This window comes from Rhodofomes roseus (genome assembly GCF_022264815.1).
Source record: "Rhodofomes roseus strain CIRM-BRFM 1785 chromosome Unknown C8Q71scaffold_7, whole genome shotgun sequence".
NCBI classification, from domain to species: domain Eukaryota; kingdom Fungi; phylum Basidiomycota; class Agaricomycetes; order Polyporales; family Fomitopsidaceae; genus Rhodofomes; species Rhodofomes roseus.
The window spans coordinates 1234781-1248941 of NW_025952963.1; the positions used below are offsets into that span (position 1 = coordinate 1234781).

A 14161-nucleotide genomic window follows, 5' to 3' on the forward strand; every position below is an offset into this window, starting at 1 on the left:
AAGCGCCTGGACGGGTTCTGGCTATCCATACTTGGCATGTGGACCCACAGTCAAAATCGGGAAATTGGTTCCGTGAGAGATCGTTATCGCCATGTTGCCGCCCAGGAAGCCGGAAGAGCAGACCTTTTGGGTGAGGATGTCAGGGGCTGTCCCTGCACGAAGATTATCTAATGGGCAGGAAGCCCCCCAGAAGGGGAAAGCGGGCGTGGCGAGGTCACTGCCGGCTGGACCGCGCGCTCGTCCTCCCTCAACCTCTACCTGCTACGACTCTGGTGCCCACAGCTGCGCGTTTGCACGACGAGAGCGTAGAGCGCACAGGCATAGCTGCAGATGGGGCTTCTCTGTCGTCCTGGCGTTGCATCTTCACGACAGAATGCACAGTGGTCGTCCACTGGTCGTCGCGGGTAAGGACGTCCCGTTGGTCCACCCTTGTTCGAGGACCGAGGTCGGCTTTAGCATTCCGGTGAGCACGATGCTGTCTGCATGAGGCGTATATTGCAATGCTCCATGTCAATCGCAGGTGATGCCCCCGTCGAACTCTCTGCCACTCTCTGCCACATGCAACGGAAGTGGGTCGAGCATGTCTCTGGACCTCGTCTTGCCGCCTCTTGCGCAGCCTCGGGACTACTGGTCCCTGAGGCGCGTCGTTTCGATTACGGAACGGCTTCAACCCTATGGCATGCCACATTCTCGTCAACAAGACCCCCTCGTTACCTATATGAACTCACCTAGGTACGAACGCAGCACGTAGGCTCCCTCAACCGCCCTCAGTCTTTGGTCACGAAGAGGTTAGAAAGACAAGAGCCAAGCTGTGCACTGCGAGCGTCGTGCGCGCCAGTGTTGTCCGTTGTGGGCGTGCGTTTTGGCATGCAGGCCCCCATTGTTCTTACGCTTCTCGTCGGTCGCTCGCCGTTGCGTCGCACAAGCTCAACGAACAGAATAAGAGTCGGCGATCGTAGATCACGGCCAGCGTGGCGGTGTGCGTCGCGATCAATGTTGCGAGGACGGCCAGATCACCAGATCGCGCGGCGCGCTCAACGCCCGCCAGCCACAGCAACTTGAGTGTGCACTGCGCTCGTCGCTCGGACTCACTAAGTCTTCAAATTCCGTTTGGTACAAGTGACCCTATGTACTGGATCGACCCGACGAGTGCGAGCGGAACAGCCTCGGTGGGTCATAGACGTCTATCTTAAGCTGTATTTGTGTACAACTTCCATGTCCGCTTACTACAACAGCATTGCAAATGCATACAATCGGTCTTATAATTATACGAGACACTGTCGTCCTACGTTGAGCTGAGGCACTGGTGGAGAATGACATGCTATGATATGCACGGCTGGAAGGGGAACCTGCTATATGTGGACCAATGTGCGACGTCGCACATCCTTGTACAGGATCAGAAGACAATATATATCTACCAGGTCCTCTAGTAGGGCGACTAGGGTACATCGCTCCGAGTCAATGAACGCATAGGACATGCCGCCTAGCTTTCGAGTTGACTTGCGACAGGGAGAACCTTGACCGGTATCCGATCCGTACGCCCACCGCTTTCCTTCGTGACGAAGAGAACGCCAGAGCATCCAGGTTGCGTACATTCCGAGGTTTCGAGCCGGTAGAGCTGAGAGGGATGGTAGCGGGACCAACATATGTCGCAGACGAAGTAGTAGACCACGTGTTGACCGGAGTCAAAGCCCAGTCGACGCTGGACGTCGGGGAGAGTGCGCGCCATCTCGCCGAGTCCTCGCAGCTCGTTACCGAAGCGCTTCGACATCGCCACGAGAGTCCGGTTCGCGCTCGACAGCATGCGCTGAGCTTCTGCACGCGAGACGTGGTCGAACGACGCCGCGAGAAACACGTCGATGTACACGTCGCGGATGATAGGGTCCTCATCGAAGGCGGGTGGGACGTCGGGGAAGCGATTGGGACCGTTGAAGATGCTGTTTAGGAGGTCCTGCCGTGGCGCGTCCAGAGATATGTTCCCGACTTCAAGTTGAGGAGACTCGCCGTCGCGAATAATAGTATCAAGGCTTTCCATTGACTGGTCTTCGGTCCGCAGCCCAGCCTCTGTGTCAAAGGGGTCCAGGGACATCTCATCGTGATGCTCTGACGGTTGTTCGTTCCGGCGATAGGGAGTCCAACGAGGTTCGCTGAATGGGGCAGAGTTAGGGGTGGACCTATTCAGGGTGATGCTTTCTGTGGATGTCTCTGGGCTCCACCAGGTTTCTGGCCGGCGGGAAAATTTGACCTCAGTCAATGGACAGAACGTCGGCGATAATGGTAAGCGAGCACACTGACGATCCGCAGCTATAGAACCAGACGTGGTACCATCGCTGGACTCGTTCCTCGTTGATGGCATATTAAACGTCCCCGCCAATCGCACCTTCTTCCTTATTCTCTCAGTGGCGGTGCCATCCTGTGTTCAGTGAGCAATCTGAAGGACCATTGGATACAACACATGAGTAGCGACGTACTGCCAGTGCGTTCGCGGGCTTCCGTCCAGCCGCAGGCCTCGTAGTATGAGAGGTCGCGCCTTGGTCGAGCTGTCTCGAGGAAGCTTGCTGAATTTTGGTGTCATTGGGTGCACGCGGCTTGTTGCCTGTCGCACTGTATGGTTTCGCTCGCGCGTCCGAGCCTGCCAGACGAGGTTGTGTGGAAACCAGAGAGCTTGCTGCTTTCGGCATGATGCGAAAGTAAGAGGGTATCTGAGAACTGAAGTAAGAGGGTGGATGAACCTCCCTAGGCGGTTATATGCGCGCGAGAAGCTCAGATCGAGGACGAGGACCTGCAGTGTGAATTGAAAGAATAATCGAGGTCATCATTTGGTCACGTGGTCACCGCAGTACGGACTCGTTTCGCCTCCCGAACCATCACTGACACCAACGCTTGATCTCAACGCGTGAAGCGCGTGAAGTCTTCACTAGTTCCTATAAACCATCCTCTGCTCACTATTCCCACTCGGCTCCCGACGGACCTGTTCGTTCGTCGCTGATAATGTCTGAGGAAGAGAAGCGCACGCTCGCAGCCCAGAAGGACGAAGAGGCTGAGACCAACTCATCGGATGCCGAGCAATCGGACGACGAGGCGTCTGCAGGAGACGTCGGAGAGGACACCGAGCAAGCACAGAGCGACTCCCGCCTAAGCGCGAGCCCCTCGCCTTGGCAACGGCTCGCGCTCGTCACGTTCGTGCTCCTCATGTTCTGGTTTGCATGGGCGTTCCGCAAGCACAACAGCCGGCCAAATATCGTCTATGCCGACCGGTGAGGATGCGAAGGTTCGTGCGACTGGTGCAAGTGCTGACTCGTTATATAGATACTCGGCCGAGTACAAGTACAGGCCAGCGGCGAGTCCGATCATCACTGAGATCCTGAAGGATGGGCGGACCCGTTTGAGAGGCGCAGTGCCGACGAATAAGTGAAGGGGGGGCTCGGGTCTGGTGTTGAGGTGTTTGAGGTACGCTCCTTGTCAAACTTGCGTGTGTAGGCCATACCTGACATGACCTCCAGGTGCTTTCGTGGAGGTGTCGGACTCCTTGCTCTTATTATGCTCTTTCTTCGTAATTTTATTGTATACTCCAGTTGCTCTTCTCGTTGCTTGTGAGTACGTATCTTCACGGCCCTCTCAGATACCTCACATCTGTGCTATAGACTGGTCATATTACTGACATTACATTCGTTTCCGCCGAGATTCGCTCGGCGAAGGTTCGGTTGTACCGTGGTCCTCTATTTCTGCTTGCTATGTCTTGCGGCGGCGAGCTCTAGTGTGGGCTCGCAGCGGTAGATGCGTCTGCTAGCATGCGGTTACCTCAAACAAGGCTGCACTTATCCCTTGGCTTGCCTGTTCCAGTCAATGTGTTGGCGCCCGGGCCGACTCTCTCGCTGAGTTCCCAGTATGGAAGGTGTGGTTGATTAGCTTCCTCGCCATCGTCGTTGACATGACAAGGTCTCCCTTTTCATCACCCACCCACGTCGGAGACCCGACCCCCGCTGTTTTCTTTCTCCCACCAACTCTGCGCCAGGCTTTCTCGCTTTCCTCGTTATCCCGCTTTCTCGCTATCAGTCTCTATAATGCCCTACGAGCAGCCGTTAATCGACGAAAGAAACCCGTTCTACTGTCCCGCTCTCGACGCTCTCGCTTTCCTACAAAGTCTTAGACATGAACTTCACGCGGCCCCGCCTCCCTACTCTCACTCTCCGGGCGACCACCAGCTGCCCTCCTTCGCCGAATGCCTCGACAAGTCCCTCGACGAAGCCGAATTGCACGAACTCCTCTACAGAGCTGTCCCTCGCGTCCTCGACAGCCCCGGTGTCTCTCAGACTAGCCTCAGCTTTTCTGGATTTGTGTGCGACCATAGCACTCCCGTGCCGCGGCGCGGCTTCCACCTACAAGACGCGCCTCCTGGAGTCAAAGCCAAGCGCAAGAGGCCTGCTTCTCCTCCGGGGACCTTCAGCGATTTGCTCGCGCCGCCGAAGAGGGAGAAGTCGTACCAGAGTGTCAACGAGGGCTCCTTCGAACTCAGCGCTAGAGGGGAGAAGCTGAGGTACTTCAGCGGATCTGTGGACGCTCTGTACTCGCCGTATGCACCGCGGAACTATGGGTACTCCGATGCGGATACGTTCGAGCTGGAGAGGAGGATACGCGTGCTGGAAGGTGGGTATATGCTGTTGCTCGTCGACGCTGACGAGATGTACAGTCGGAATATCGCGTGTTCGACGCGCATATAACGTGTTATAGACGAACTGTATGGTCCCCCCGTCGGTGCGGAGACCCCGCGCAGCATGAACGCGCTCACGACACGTCTCGACACGCTCCTTCCCGGCATTCGCCTCAAGGAGCGACTACAGGCGCTCAAAGCAGATTCTCACCAGCATATAGCGAACATTCTAGCTGTCGACGGTTCGTAATGACATCGTTGATAACTCATCCCACCAGCCCTATTAACTGGTGATACCAGGGCACTTGAATGCGCACGTACTGGAGATACTACGCGTGTCCGAAATCGACTGCCTTGACCTCACTGCGTCACTGATGGATGCGGAAGGTCTGAACCTCGGCGCGAAGGAGTTGCTACCAGGTGCGTCGCTGGAATGCATCCGCCCTGTCACTATGTCCCACCCTGTATATGATAGTGTTCAGCAAGCCGAACAGCTTCCTCTTCCTGAGCGAGCTTAGTCTCAGCGATGCGTCTCTTCAAGACTTCGACATGACCTACATACACCATCTCCCGCGGTTGTCCCGACTGTGGCTGAGCAACACAGGTATCAGCAACGAGGCGTAAGCACCGCTAGATTCCCTACCAGGCTCCGAATCGTCACTCATAATCCGCCCGATGCACTAGCGTATACCACCTCGTCGCGCTCCGCCGGACGCTCTCCGAGCTCGACATTGCGCTGAACGCCGCGATCGACGACGACGTCATATCAGCGTTGCTCGCCCTTCCGAAGCTGTCCTACCTCTCGGTCTTCGACACGGGCGTGCGCATGCCCGGGCTGCGCCGTCTTGCAAAGTGTGTCGCGGACCGCTCTGACAGCGACGCGCATTACACTTTCGAGATCGAAGTTCCGCGCGAGTGCGAAGAATACCTGGACAGTACGTCCTCCCATCCCCATCCCTGAAAATGGGGTGCTGACAGCCGTCACGTAGGTCTGCACCGCAGGTACATGCTGCACCCTGCCCCTCCACTGATCGCCCACCCTGCCGCGTGCACCGACCTCTCCGTCCCGGCGCTCCGGCGGAACCTCGCTGCACACGCGGCGTTTGACGCGCAGATCGTCGTGGGCGGGAGTAGGCAGGAGATGGTGGAGCGCCTGGAGCGGATTCTGACGATGCGAGAGGAGGATCTACGGGTGAGGGAGATGGTGTGGTGTGCGGTGGGAGATGCGAGGAAGGAAGTGGGCTTGGAGGAGGACAAAGGCAGTGTGGAGGTGGGCGAGCTGTGAGTGATGGTACATAAGGCTGTGAGTGAATGTGAATGTACACTGCCGAGACAAAACATTTGGACGAGTGCGGCACATGTTCCTACAAGTCTGCACGTTGTATAGCTTGGCTGTGCTCGTGAGTCAGCCCTGTATGTCACACAGGGCAGCCTGGGCAGGGCATCACATTAACGACGCTTAGACAGGCTTGGACAAAGGAGGCCCGAGGGCAGCCACAAACACGTGACCGCGTCGCACGCGTCTGTGGCTTGCCTCGCTGAAGCCACAGCGCTTCCTCCCAACCTTCACCTGCGTCCACGCGACGAACTGGATCACTGCACAGCCACGTCGAGCTTACGAAGACCCGTCTTGCCTACCATATTCGTCGGACAAAGGACAAAGCAGACACCGCCTCTGGGTCTCGACTCACCGACACGCATCCATTTCGGGCTTATAGCAACGGGTTCGATCACAGCCTAGCAGAAGTTCCCAAAGAAGGATACTCCCTTGTGCATTGTCCAACGGTGACTACACTTCTCTTCACCGAAACCTTTCACACTGACTGATACCATCTCAGTATATAAACCGCAGCGATGTCGCCTCGAACGTCCGTGTCCTCGTCTTCTCAGTCCTCCGGGTCCTGCACTGGAGGATCTAGCGGTTCTTCTGGTCGTCTCGGCTCACCTTCCTCATCCGACATGTACGGCACCATGCGCTCTCGGAAATCTGGCAATGGAGTTGCCACGAAGGAGCAAGCCGTCGGGTCAAGCGAAGTGAACAAGGACTCTTGGGCCGCCGAAATCAATGGCAAAATCAACGTATTCGACAAGAGTCTGGTCGAGTTCTTCGACACCTATGTTCCATGCGAGGCCGCATCTCGTGCCGCGCGCCCATGGAACGACCCAGCGACTCCCTTCAAGACTGTCCCTACCACAGGACGGGAGACTGAGATGTACCCGCATATCGTACGTCTGGGCTCTCAACTACACTGTCCACATGACTGACTCCGGCCACATCACCAGATCAAGGGCCTTGAAAGCATAGTGCGCAAATTCAAGCCCGCGCGCAGACCTCGGTTTGCCAACGGCAGCAAACGCGCTTTGCGGTTTCCCTACTCGGCATGGGAAGACGAACACAATTATACATTGCCAGACATTCTCATGTCGTTTCCCGCCGAGGCCGATGCAGACTGGCACTTGAACTGGCGTCGGATTGCGATGGCCATCGAAGTGAAGCCGACAAAACGCGAGGATCCGATCGGGCTGCGCGGTGTGAAGTACGGCAAGGAGGCAACAGGCGTACTCACGCAGATCGCGAAGAGTGCGCGGAACCTCATGCTGACGCATGGGATGCTCTACGTCTACATCGTTGGTATCTACTGTGACACGGCTAGGATCTACCGGTTCGACCATGCGGCATGCGTCGTCTCAAGGGCGTTCAACTACAAGACGGATCCATCGCCTCTCCACGAATTGCTCTGGCGTTTCTGCCACCATCGGGAACACAACAGGGGCCGAGCCAACGCACCCCTCGTTCATATGGTTCTCGGCGCGGATCCGTCACTTCAGCCGGCCACGGAGGAGGAAGTCCAGCTGGCCAACGAGAGGTGCGTGGAGGCAGGGAAGAATCGCCTTACGGAGGAAGAGAAGTCGGCGTGTCGGTGGATGACGGTGATAAGGTACAACAAAGACGGCTCGGAGGCAGGGACGACGAGGTACCTGCTCTACCGACTCCGTTTCATGAATCCTCGGCTGTTCTCGCGTTCGACGGCGGTCTGGGACGCATTCGAGGAAGGGACGTGGGAGCCCCTCGTGATCAAGGAGGCCTGGAGGCAACTCGCTCGTGACCGGGAAGACGCGCTATACGATCGCCTGCGGCATGCATTCGACCCTCAAAATCGACCGTGGTGGGCGAACGTCGCCGACTACGTTTTCCTGCACCGCAACGACGAGGACAAACCGACGTTGCCGGACGGCGGTTTCAAACTGGATGACCAAGGCTGCCCCATACACTCGGAAGACTTTGATGAACTCGAAGCGGAGGCTGAACTCGATGCTGCCGCCTCAGAGCTGTATGGGCTTCCGAGCGTGACGTTTTCGGATGACCTCGGTGCGCGCGCGGCGGCCAAGCTCCTTTCAAAGCAGAGCGACTCACCACCGGAGGCAAGCGACGAGGCCATAGACGCCCTTGCTAGCGGCGTGGACCACCCGCCTGCGTACGATGTGTATCACCGTACAATCTGTGGCTGGTTAAGAAATGCGAACAAGGCCAAGTACAACGAACGAAGCCACACGCGGGTCGTGATGAAGACGACCGGTCGGCCTCTATCTGAATTCAGGTCAACAAGAGAGCTTGTGATGGCACTACGAGACGTTGTTATTGGTAAGTGACTCATCGTTACATCCAGTTCGTGGCCAGTGTCGCTCACTCGTGTATGCCAGGGCATCGACAGTTGTTTCAGCAAGGTATCATACACCGGGACATAAGTGAAGGCAATGTCATGATCCTCGACGGATGGATCCCTGTTTTCGTTGGCTTCCTGCTCGACCTCGATTACGCATTCGACTGGAAGACAGCACTCATGTATGCGGGCTACGATCGGATCGATGAGGTCACTTGGAAACGATTTGTCGAGGAATACGACAAGAACCTACCTCATATCAAACGCCCCGCACCACCAGAGAAGGAAATACCTGTCCTCATTGACAAGAAAAGGGACGGAAAGTTGAAAAACAAGGCCGAGCGGGAGAAATGGACGATAAAGATGAAAATGAAGGAACGAACTGTGCGCTCATCCGTCTCCATGACCATTCCCTTGTACTCACTGCCTTCGTAGGGAACTCTGCTCTACATGGCCATCGAAATCCTGTGCAGCTACGTTGCCCACGACGTTCGCCACGACCTGGAGTCTGTATTTTGGCTCTTGCTGTGCATGGTGGTGCGGCACACAATTCATACGAGCTACCCTGCGTACGAGCTGTACTTGGACATCTTTGACGCGCACACCGAACGGGCAAGTGCGAAGAGCAAGCGATCCTTTCTGGCCGGGCCCATGGACTGGGAGGTCGAAGGCAACAAGCCGCTAACTACCCTCATTCGCAAGTACAAGGTCCTCTGTCTTCGGAACACACCACGGGAGGAGTCTTCGAACATTACTCCTCTGACCTACGAGAGCGTCTTGGACTTGTTCGATGAAGCCCTGGCGGATACGTCCTGGCCGAAGAATGACCGTGCTCTTCCGTTTAAGATTCCGTGCGATAGCAATGACTCTTCCGCAGGCAGCCAGACAAGTCGCGGCAAGAAACGTACCAGGGACGAGGAGGCGAGGACTGATGATGTGGAGGGTGACCCATGGAGGCTGCCTCAACATGCGTCGAAGAAAGCAATGGTGAGGAGTCCCTTGGGCATTGACACTGGCAGTTCCGAGTCGGAAGGCAGTGTTTCAAGCTAGGTGGTATGTGCGCAGCGTCGTGTTGTACGAGTATCGTCGGGTCGTCTGTTCACCGTTTCAATCTCGGACATTTTCCCTCATATTTAATCATGTACCGACTGAGACACGCTTTGAGCCGTCTTTTTTGTAGCCTCGGATTGTATTTATCATATGCTGACTTTCGTCGCGTTGCAATGTAATTCCCGTTCGTTCATGTGTGAATGCATTTGTTTACGTCACGTCATTGGCAGGACCTTAAGTACGTCCGAACGACGAGACTCGGGCAATGATTTGACCTCGTTTACACACGTCCACACCGACCCACGAATGAAAGGACAGAACGGCTCCGGTGTGCTATCCATTCACTCCTTCTCTACTACGATGCTCGTCACCTCATCTGCCGCAATTCTCCCGTTCATCGCCCGCCGTCGATCGACCTCGACGTAGTCCGCGTTCGCGTCCGCGCCCACGCCGACCCATTTGTGGGCGCTGTCCCGCACGAAGTCGGCGTACTCCCAGATCGTCGGAGAGAGTTGTGATACGGGCTGCGCCCACACATATGTCTGCGCGGGCACGGGCGGACCGAGGGTGTCGAGCGGAGGGAGCGGCGGGGGTGTGCCGAGCGGGGCGGCCGCGGCGCTCTCGGGCGAGGAGAGCGGGACGAAAGGGCCGAGCGGGTAAGCGGGGACGTCCTCGCGCGTGTACTCCTAGCAAAAACTTAGGAAGAGAGGAGAGGAACGCAGGTGGACGTACGTCGCCCTCGAAGGTGTCTAGCAGCTCGATGTCGGGTTGTTCGAGGCCCTTGACGAGCGTGCCCCGGACTACCCGTTCTTCCGAAGCCAAGTCGTGCTCGTAGAGGGCGCGAGATCGGCTGTATGGCAGTACAGCTGGGTAGTCTGCGTGCTATGTGCGTCCAGGGGACTTCAGTTGCGAACTCGATGACAGTTGGGCGTCCCAGCAGCACACCTTGATTTGGTGACGCGTGTAGTCCTGCATTCGCAGCAGTATGATGAGACTGTCCCCATAACATCATCGTAAACCGAAGCTCACTATCAGCAGAGCAGGACATATCTCCAACTTTTGGCCTTTATGGCCGATAACGCGGCAAAGGATCGCTGGGTGGAGGAGTGTGCCGTAGAAGAACGCTGTGTATGTGCGTGACATTCTCAAATTTCAGACGATGCAGACGGTGAGGAAAGCTGTCGATGCTGTATCAAAGTTGCTGCAGCAGCCATGGTGAGTCTGTTTACACGCAACCTGGGATAATTCGGATGATGAGTGATGGTCGCGTTCAGTGAGTCACGTGGGACGCGTTCAACGCCGGGACGCGTGGGCCCAACGTATTCTTATTCCCGACTCCCGCCGTCCCTTGGTCGACAAGCTGAGCTAGGACTGCTGCGAATCTGCGATATTGTGACAACTGGCTTGGAATTTTCATTGCCTTACGGCTTGTTGCTGCTCTGTCCTGACTACACACAATAAATTCCCTGATATGACCGGGAGCCTGCGCTTTCTTCGAACACATCGTTCCGCTTTTACCAAACTCAGGGTAGAATGTTGAGAATTGGAAGAAGGGTTGGTATGAGGTGCGTATTCCATCATTTATTTCATAAGTTTGCTCTTACCTTGGCTCACAGGACTAAGTGGAGGAGGGGTTCTGTATCCCAAGCGCTCCTGGACCCCGGCCTGGAAGCCAGGCGATTGCAGCCGGCACCGGGATTGTGTCTCAGAAGTAATGTTCAGGCTATCCTCCGTCAGAGCTGCGCTCTGAAACGGTGTGGCGGTTTTGAGGATAGGAGGTATCTCCCGGCCTATGCTGCTCTCAGCTCGTCGTCAGTAGTGGTGGTCAGATGACGATGCAATTGTATGAGAGGACACACCGTCATAACTTCTTTCACACGGGTGCCGTAACTCATCAGGGTAAACTGACGCTAGGTCATCGACCATTGCAGGTCTAGATACCAGGCATTCAGCCGGTTTAACCTCCCCCTGCACGTATCTGCACAGGGGGACCGGGCTCCTGTCGAGGTACACACACGGAGCCGGCTTCCAACAGTGTTCTTACCGGTTGTTATCGCACTCAGCCCCTCCTCCAACGTCCGTCCGGACGAGCGATACAGTGGGAGAAGGTTCGGACCGCCGCCTTTCCGCTGCATGACGATAAGCTACCCCGCAGATAAAACGCCCGGCGGAGGCGTGAAGCTGAGTGCCCACAACCGTGTTCCCACTTTTCTTTCGATCGAATCATACACGTTCATCGGCGAGCGCGAGTCCGACGGTATTAGCTTCCAGTATGGCCACAGCAGCGAACTCCGTGCCGCACCCCACGATCATCCCGGTAGGCGCTCTTACCGTTCGAGTTCGTGTGTACCCGTCTCGCTCACTGATCGATCGACTTATAGATCGACCCCTTCATGTGAGTGCTCTGGTGTATGCTTATGTTCAAAGTAGCCGCGCTCAACCTGTGTCATCACGCGCAGTCCGGCAACAGAGCAAAAGGTGCGCATTGAGTTCGACCGGACTCAAGCTCAGTGAAATGCTCACCCCAATCTGGCCGTTTTATAGGGTCTGCACAATCGTTGGCAGTGCGTGTCCAGCCACACCCGTTTCGCACACCGCATATATACTGACATGCCTTGTTGTAGTCCTGACATCCCGGCCTTTGCCACTGTGAAGCCCGGCCAGGTCTTCAAACTCGAATGTATCGGTGTGTCGCCACCTACACTCCTCTGGCTCGAATAAGGAAACTCACTCTCTGGAACAGACTGGACTGGTGCGCAGATCGGCAACAATGATTGTCAGTACCACAACACGCCCTGTCTACAGTACACCTGACAAAATCCCCCTATCAGCCTCGGACGACATCAAGGACGTTGACTTGACGAAGATCCACAACCTTTCTGGCCCTATCGCCGTTGAAGGCGCAGAGCCCGGCGACTGCCTTGTGGTCGACATCCTAGATGGTACAGCGGTATCACCTCACTGACTACGTTCCCCAAACTAACATCCCCTCAGTCACACCATTCGAAAAGATGCCCTGGGGCTACACCGGCATCTTCGAGCTCGAGAACGGTGGCGGGCTGTTTGGTACGTCGCGCCCGCGCCCTGCTCTGCCCTCGCCTCCCACTCACACTCATTCGTTCCCAGCTCGCGAGTTCCAAAGCAAAGCCGCCAAAGCGATCTGGGACTTTCACGGCGTGTACGCTTCCTCGCGGCACATCCCCGGCGTGCGCTTCGCGGGCGTGTCGCACCCCGGCCTGATCGGGACAGCGCCCTCGGCGGAATTGCTCGCGACTTGGACGGAGCGCGAGACAGGGTTGGTCGAGGCGAACCCCGGGGCGGTCCCCCCGGTTGCGCTGCTCCCGGTCGAGAAGGGCGCGTATGTCGGGCAGGACTTGGCGGAGGATGTGAGGAAGAAAATCTATGCGGAGGGCGCGAGGACGATCCCCGGGAGAGAGCATGGCGGGAACTGTGACGTGAGTCGCTCTCTTGGCTAGGCCGAGTATGGGGCGCGTGTGTCGGGGCTTGATGCTGAGAACGGGTGTGTAGATCAAGAACTTATCCAAGGGTTCGCGCTGCTACTTCCCTGTGTTCATCAAGGGCGCGAACCTCTCAGTTGGCGATTTGCACTTCTCGCAGGGTGATGTGAGTCCATCTCTTTGTATCACTCTTGAGAGATTGAAGCTGATCCCGTTTCGCGACAACAGGGTGAAGTGAGCAGAGGCCTTCTCTAGCATGTTCTATTGGGTCATGTGCTGACATCTCTCCAAGATGTCGTTCTGCGGTGCCATCGAGATGGTACGTCGTCGCAATTGTAGCTGAGCACACAGACTCATCAGTCGTGGCGCACAACAGGCGGGCATCATCACGCTACAAACCAGCATTATCAAGGGCGGCGTCGAGAAGTTCGCTCTCAAGCAGCCCATCTTCCTGGTATATACATCACTCATACCTACCGCGCATCATCATTGACTCATCTGTTCATGCGCAGCCATCGCCGGTCGACCCGTTGTACTCGGCGAAGCTGGTCTTCGAGGGTATCAGTGTTGATCTCCGTATGTCTACTCCTTCTGGACCGAGTTGAACATGTGGTTGACAGTCTGGATAGATGGTGACGGAAAGCAGTACGACATGGACGCGTACGTACATCGTCTCGTTGAACAGAACGGTGGCAGCTCACGCGCGAACGCTTCACAAGGACTGTGGCTTACAAGCAAGCGGCGCTCAACTGCATTGCGTATCTGATGAAGGTCGGTCTCACAGGTCAATGGCTATGCGGTTTGTTCTCTGAGACCGAACGTCACTTTGCAGCTTGGCTACACTCGTGAGCAAGCTTGTGAGTATATCCTCAGATTATCTATCTACGCCTCTACGATTCTTACTTCCCCATGCCACTTACTTAACCTCCCTTTCAGACCTCCTGCTATCGGCCGCCCCTGTCGAATCACACATCGGCGCGATCGTCGACTCCCCGAATGCTTGCGTTACTCTTGCGCTGCCGCTTGGCATCTTTCAAAATGTACGTCCTCCTCGTTTGTTACGCCGAGTCAGTCATGTATAATGCGATGCACAGGACATCCTCCCTAGAGATGAGGGTCTGACGAAGAGAGACTTCGGGCAATGCGCCATCCGAAGTGATGGTGTCGTCTGAGGTCAGACTTTGTATACATGATGGTTTGTTATATGTTTATTGTCATGTATGCTGTATGAATGATCATCGTCTGAGCTAAACGGGGTTGGCTTTGGTCTTGCTTTCCTACTGTCCGACCATGGCTTGCATGGTGATGACGATGATGATGAAGTTCGCCGTTGGGCGTTG

At 56.2% G+C, this 14161-nt stretch overlaps 6 protein-coding genes across 6 annotated transcripts; 4 read left to right on the forward strand and 2 right to left on the reverse strand.

The window, feature by feature from the left end:
- Positions 1 to 1483: 1483 nt before the first annotated feature.
- Positions 1484 to 2089, reverse strand: C8Q71DRAFT_856575 (uncharacterized protein; the record flags this gene model as incomplete). Its single annotated transcript, XM_047927318.1, has 1 exon — positions 1484 to 2089. The coding sequence occupies one exon, from the start codon at positions 2087 to 2089 to the stop codon at positions 1484 to 1486; it is 606 nt and encodes a 201-aa protein (XP_047780557.1).
- A 757-nt stretch (positions 2090 to 2846) lies between these two features.
- Positions 2847 to 3630, forward strand: C8Q71DRAFT_540173 (uncharacterized protein). Its single transcript, XM_047919225.1, has 3 exons — positions 2847 to 3257; positions 3310 to 3450; positions 3504 to 3630. The coding sequence occupies exons 1-2, from the start codon at positions 2992 to 2994 to the stop codon at positions 3413 to 3415; spliced, it is 372 nt and encodes a 123-aa protein (XP_047780558.1). The 5' UTR covers positions 2847 to 2991; the 3' UTR covers positions 3416 to 3450; positions 3504 to 3630.
- A 434-nt stretch (positions 3631 to 4064) lies between these two features.
- On the forward strand, positions 4065 to 5936 carry C8Q71DRAFT_705687 (uncharacterized protein; the record flags this gene model as incomplete). Its single annotated transcript, XM_047920456.1, has 6 exons — positions 4065 to 4647; positions 4732 to 4893; positions 4952 to 5071; positions 5127 to 5271; positions 5336 to 5590; positions 5654 to 5936. The coding sequence occupies 6 exons, from the start codon at positions 4065 to 4067 to the stop codon at positions 5934 to 5936; spliced, it is 1548 nt and encodes a 515-aa protein (XP_047780559.1).
- A 269-nt stretch (positions 5937 to 6205) lies between these two features.
- C8Q71DRAFT_752286 (uncharacterized protein) lies at positions 6206 to 9564 on the forward strand. Its single transcript, XM_047923361.1, has 6 exons — positions 6206 to 6432; positions 6460 to 6462; positions 6489 to 6877; positions 6935 to 8294; positions 8354 to 8697; positions 8749 to 9564. Exons 3-6 carry the CDS (start codon positions 6506 to 6508, stop codon positions 9361 to 9363), a joined length of 2691 nt encoding a protein of 896 aa, XP_047780560.1. The 5' UTR covers positions 6206 to 6432; positions 6460 to 6462; positions 6489 to 6505; the 3' UTR covers positions 9364 to 9564.
- A 16-nt stretch (positions 9565 to 9580) lies between these two features.
- Positions 9581 to 10674, reverse strand: C8Q71DRAFT_540090 (uncharacterized protein). Its single transcript, XM_047919224.1, has 4 exons — positions 10393 to 10674; positions 10309 to 10332; positions 10096 to 10245; positions 9581 to 10049 (listed from the first exon to the last, which is right to left on the reverse strand). Exons 1-4 carry the CDS (start codon positions 10504 to 10506, stop codon positions 9705 to 9707), a joined length of 633 nt encoding a protein of 210 aa, XP_047780561.1. The 5' UTR covers positions 10507 to 10674; the 3' UTR covers positions 9581 to 9704.
- A 961-nt stretch (positions 10675 to 11635) lies between these two features.
- C8Q71DRAFT_897050 (Acetamidase/Formamidase) lies at positions 11636 to 14161 on the forward strand (the record flags this gene model as incomplete). Its single annotated transcript, XM_047928754.1, has 16 exons — positions 11636 to 11680; positions 11908 to 11927; positions 11988 to 12049; positions 12107 to 12139; positions 12195 to 12305; positions 12358 to 12429; positions 12490 to 12818; positions 12892 to 12987; positions 13114 to 13140; positions 13198 to 13275; positions 13334 to 13397; positions 13451 to 13481; positions 13541 to 13592; positions 13654 to 13678; positions 13758 to 13861; positions 13916 to 14161. 16 exons carry the CDS (start codon positions 11636 to 11638, stop codon positions 13991 to 13993), a joined length of 1227 nt encoding a protein of 408 aa, XP_047780562.1. The 3' UTR covers positions 13994 to 14161.

Coding starts and splice junctions, on each gene's coding strand:
- C8Q71DRAFT_752286 (XM_047923361.1), top strand. CDS start 6,506: ATGTCGCCTCGAACGTCCGTGTCCTCGTCTTCTCAGTCCTCCGGGTCC. Junction 8,295..8,353: donor ACTACGAGACGTTGTTATTG/GTAAGTGACTCA, acceptor CGTGTATGCCAG/GGCATCGACAGTTGTTTCAG. Junction 8,698..8,748: donor TGAAAATGAAGGAACGAACT/GTGCGCTCATCC, acceptor CTGCCTTCGTAG/GGAACTCTGCTCTACATGGC.
- C8Q71DRAFT_540173 (XM_047919225.1), top strand. CDS start 2,992: ATGTCTGAGGAAGAGAAGCGCACGCTCGCAGCCCAGAAGGACGAAGAG. Junction 3,258..3,309: donor AATATCGTCTATGCCGACCG/GTGAGGATGCGA, acceptor CTCGTTATATAG/ATACTCGGCCGAGTACAAGT.
- C8Q71DRAFT_540090 (XM_047919224.1), bottom strand. CDS start 10,506: ATGTCACGCACATACACAGCGTTCTTCTACGGCACACTCCTCCACCCA. Junction 10,333..10,392: donor TATGTCCTGCTCTGCTGATA/GTGAGCTTCGGT, acceptor CTGCGAATGCAG/GACTACACGCGTCACCAAAT. Junction 10,050..10,095: donor TAGACACCTTCGAGGGCGAC/GTACGTCCACCT, acceptor AGTTTTTGCTAG/GAGTACACGCGCGAGGACGT.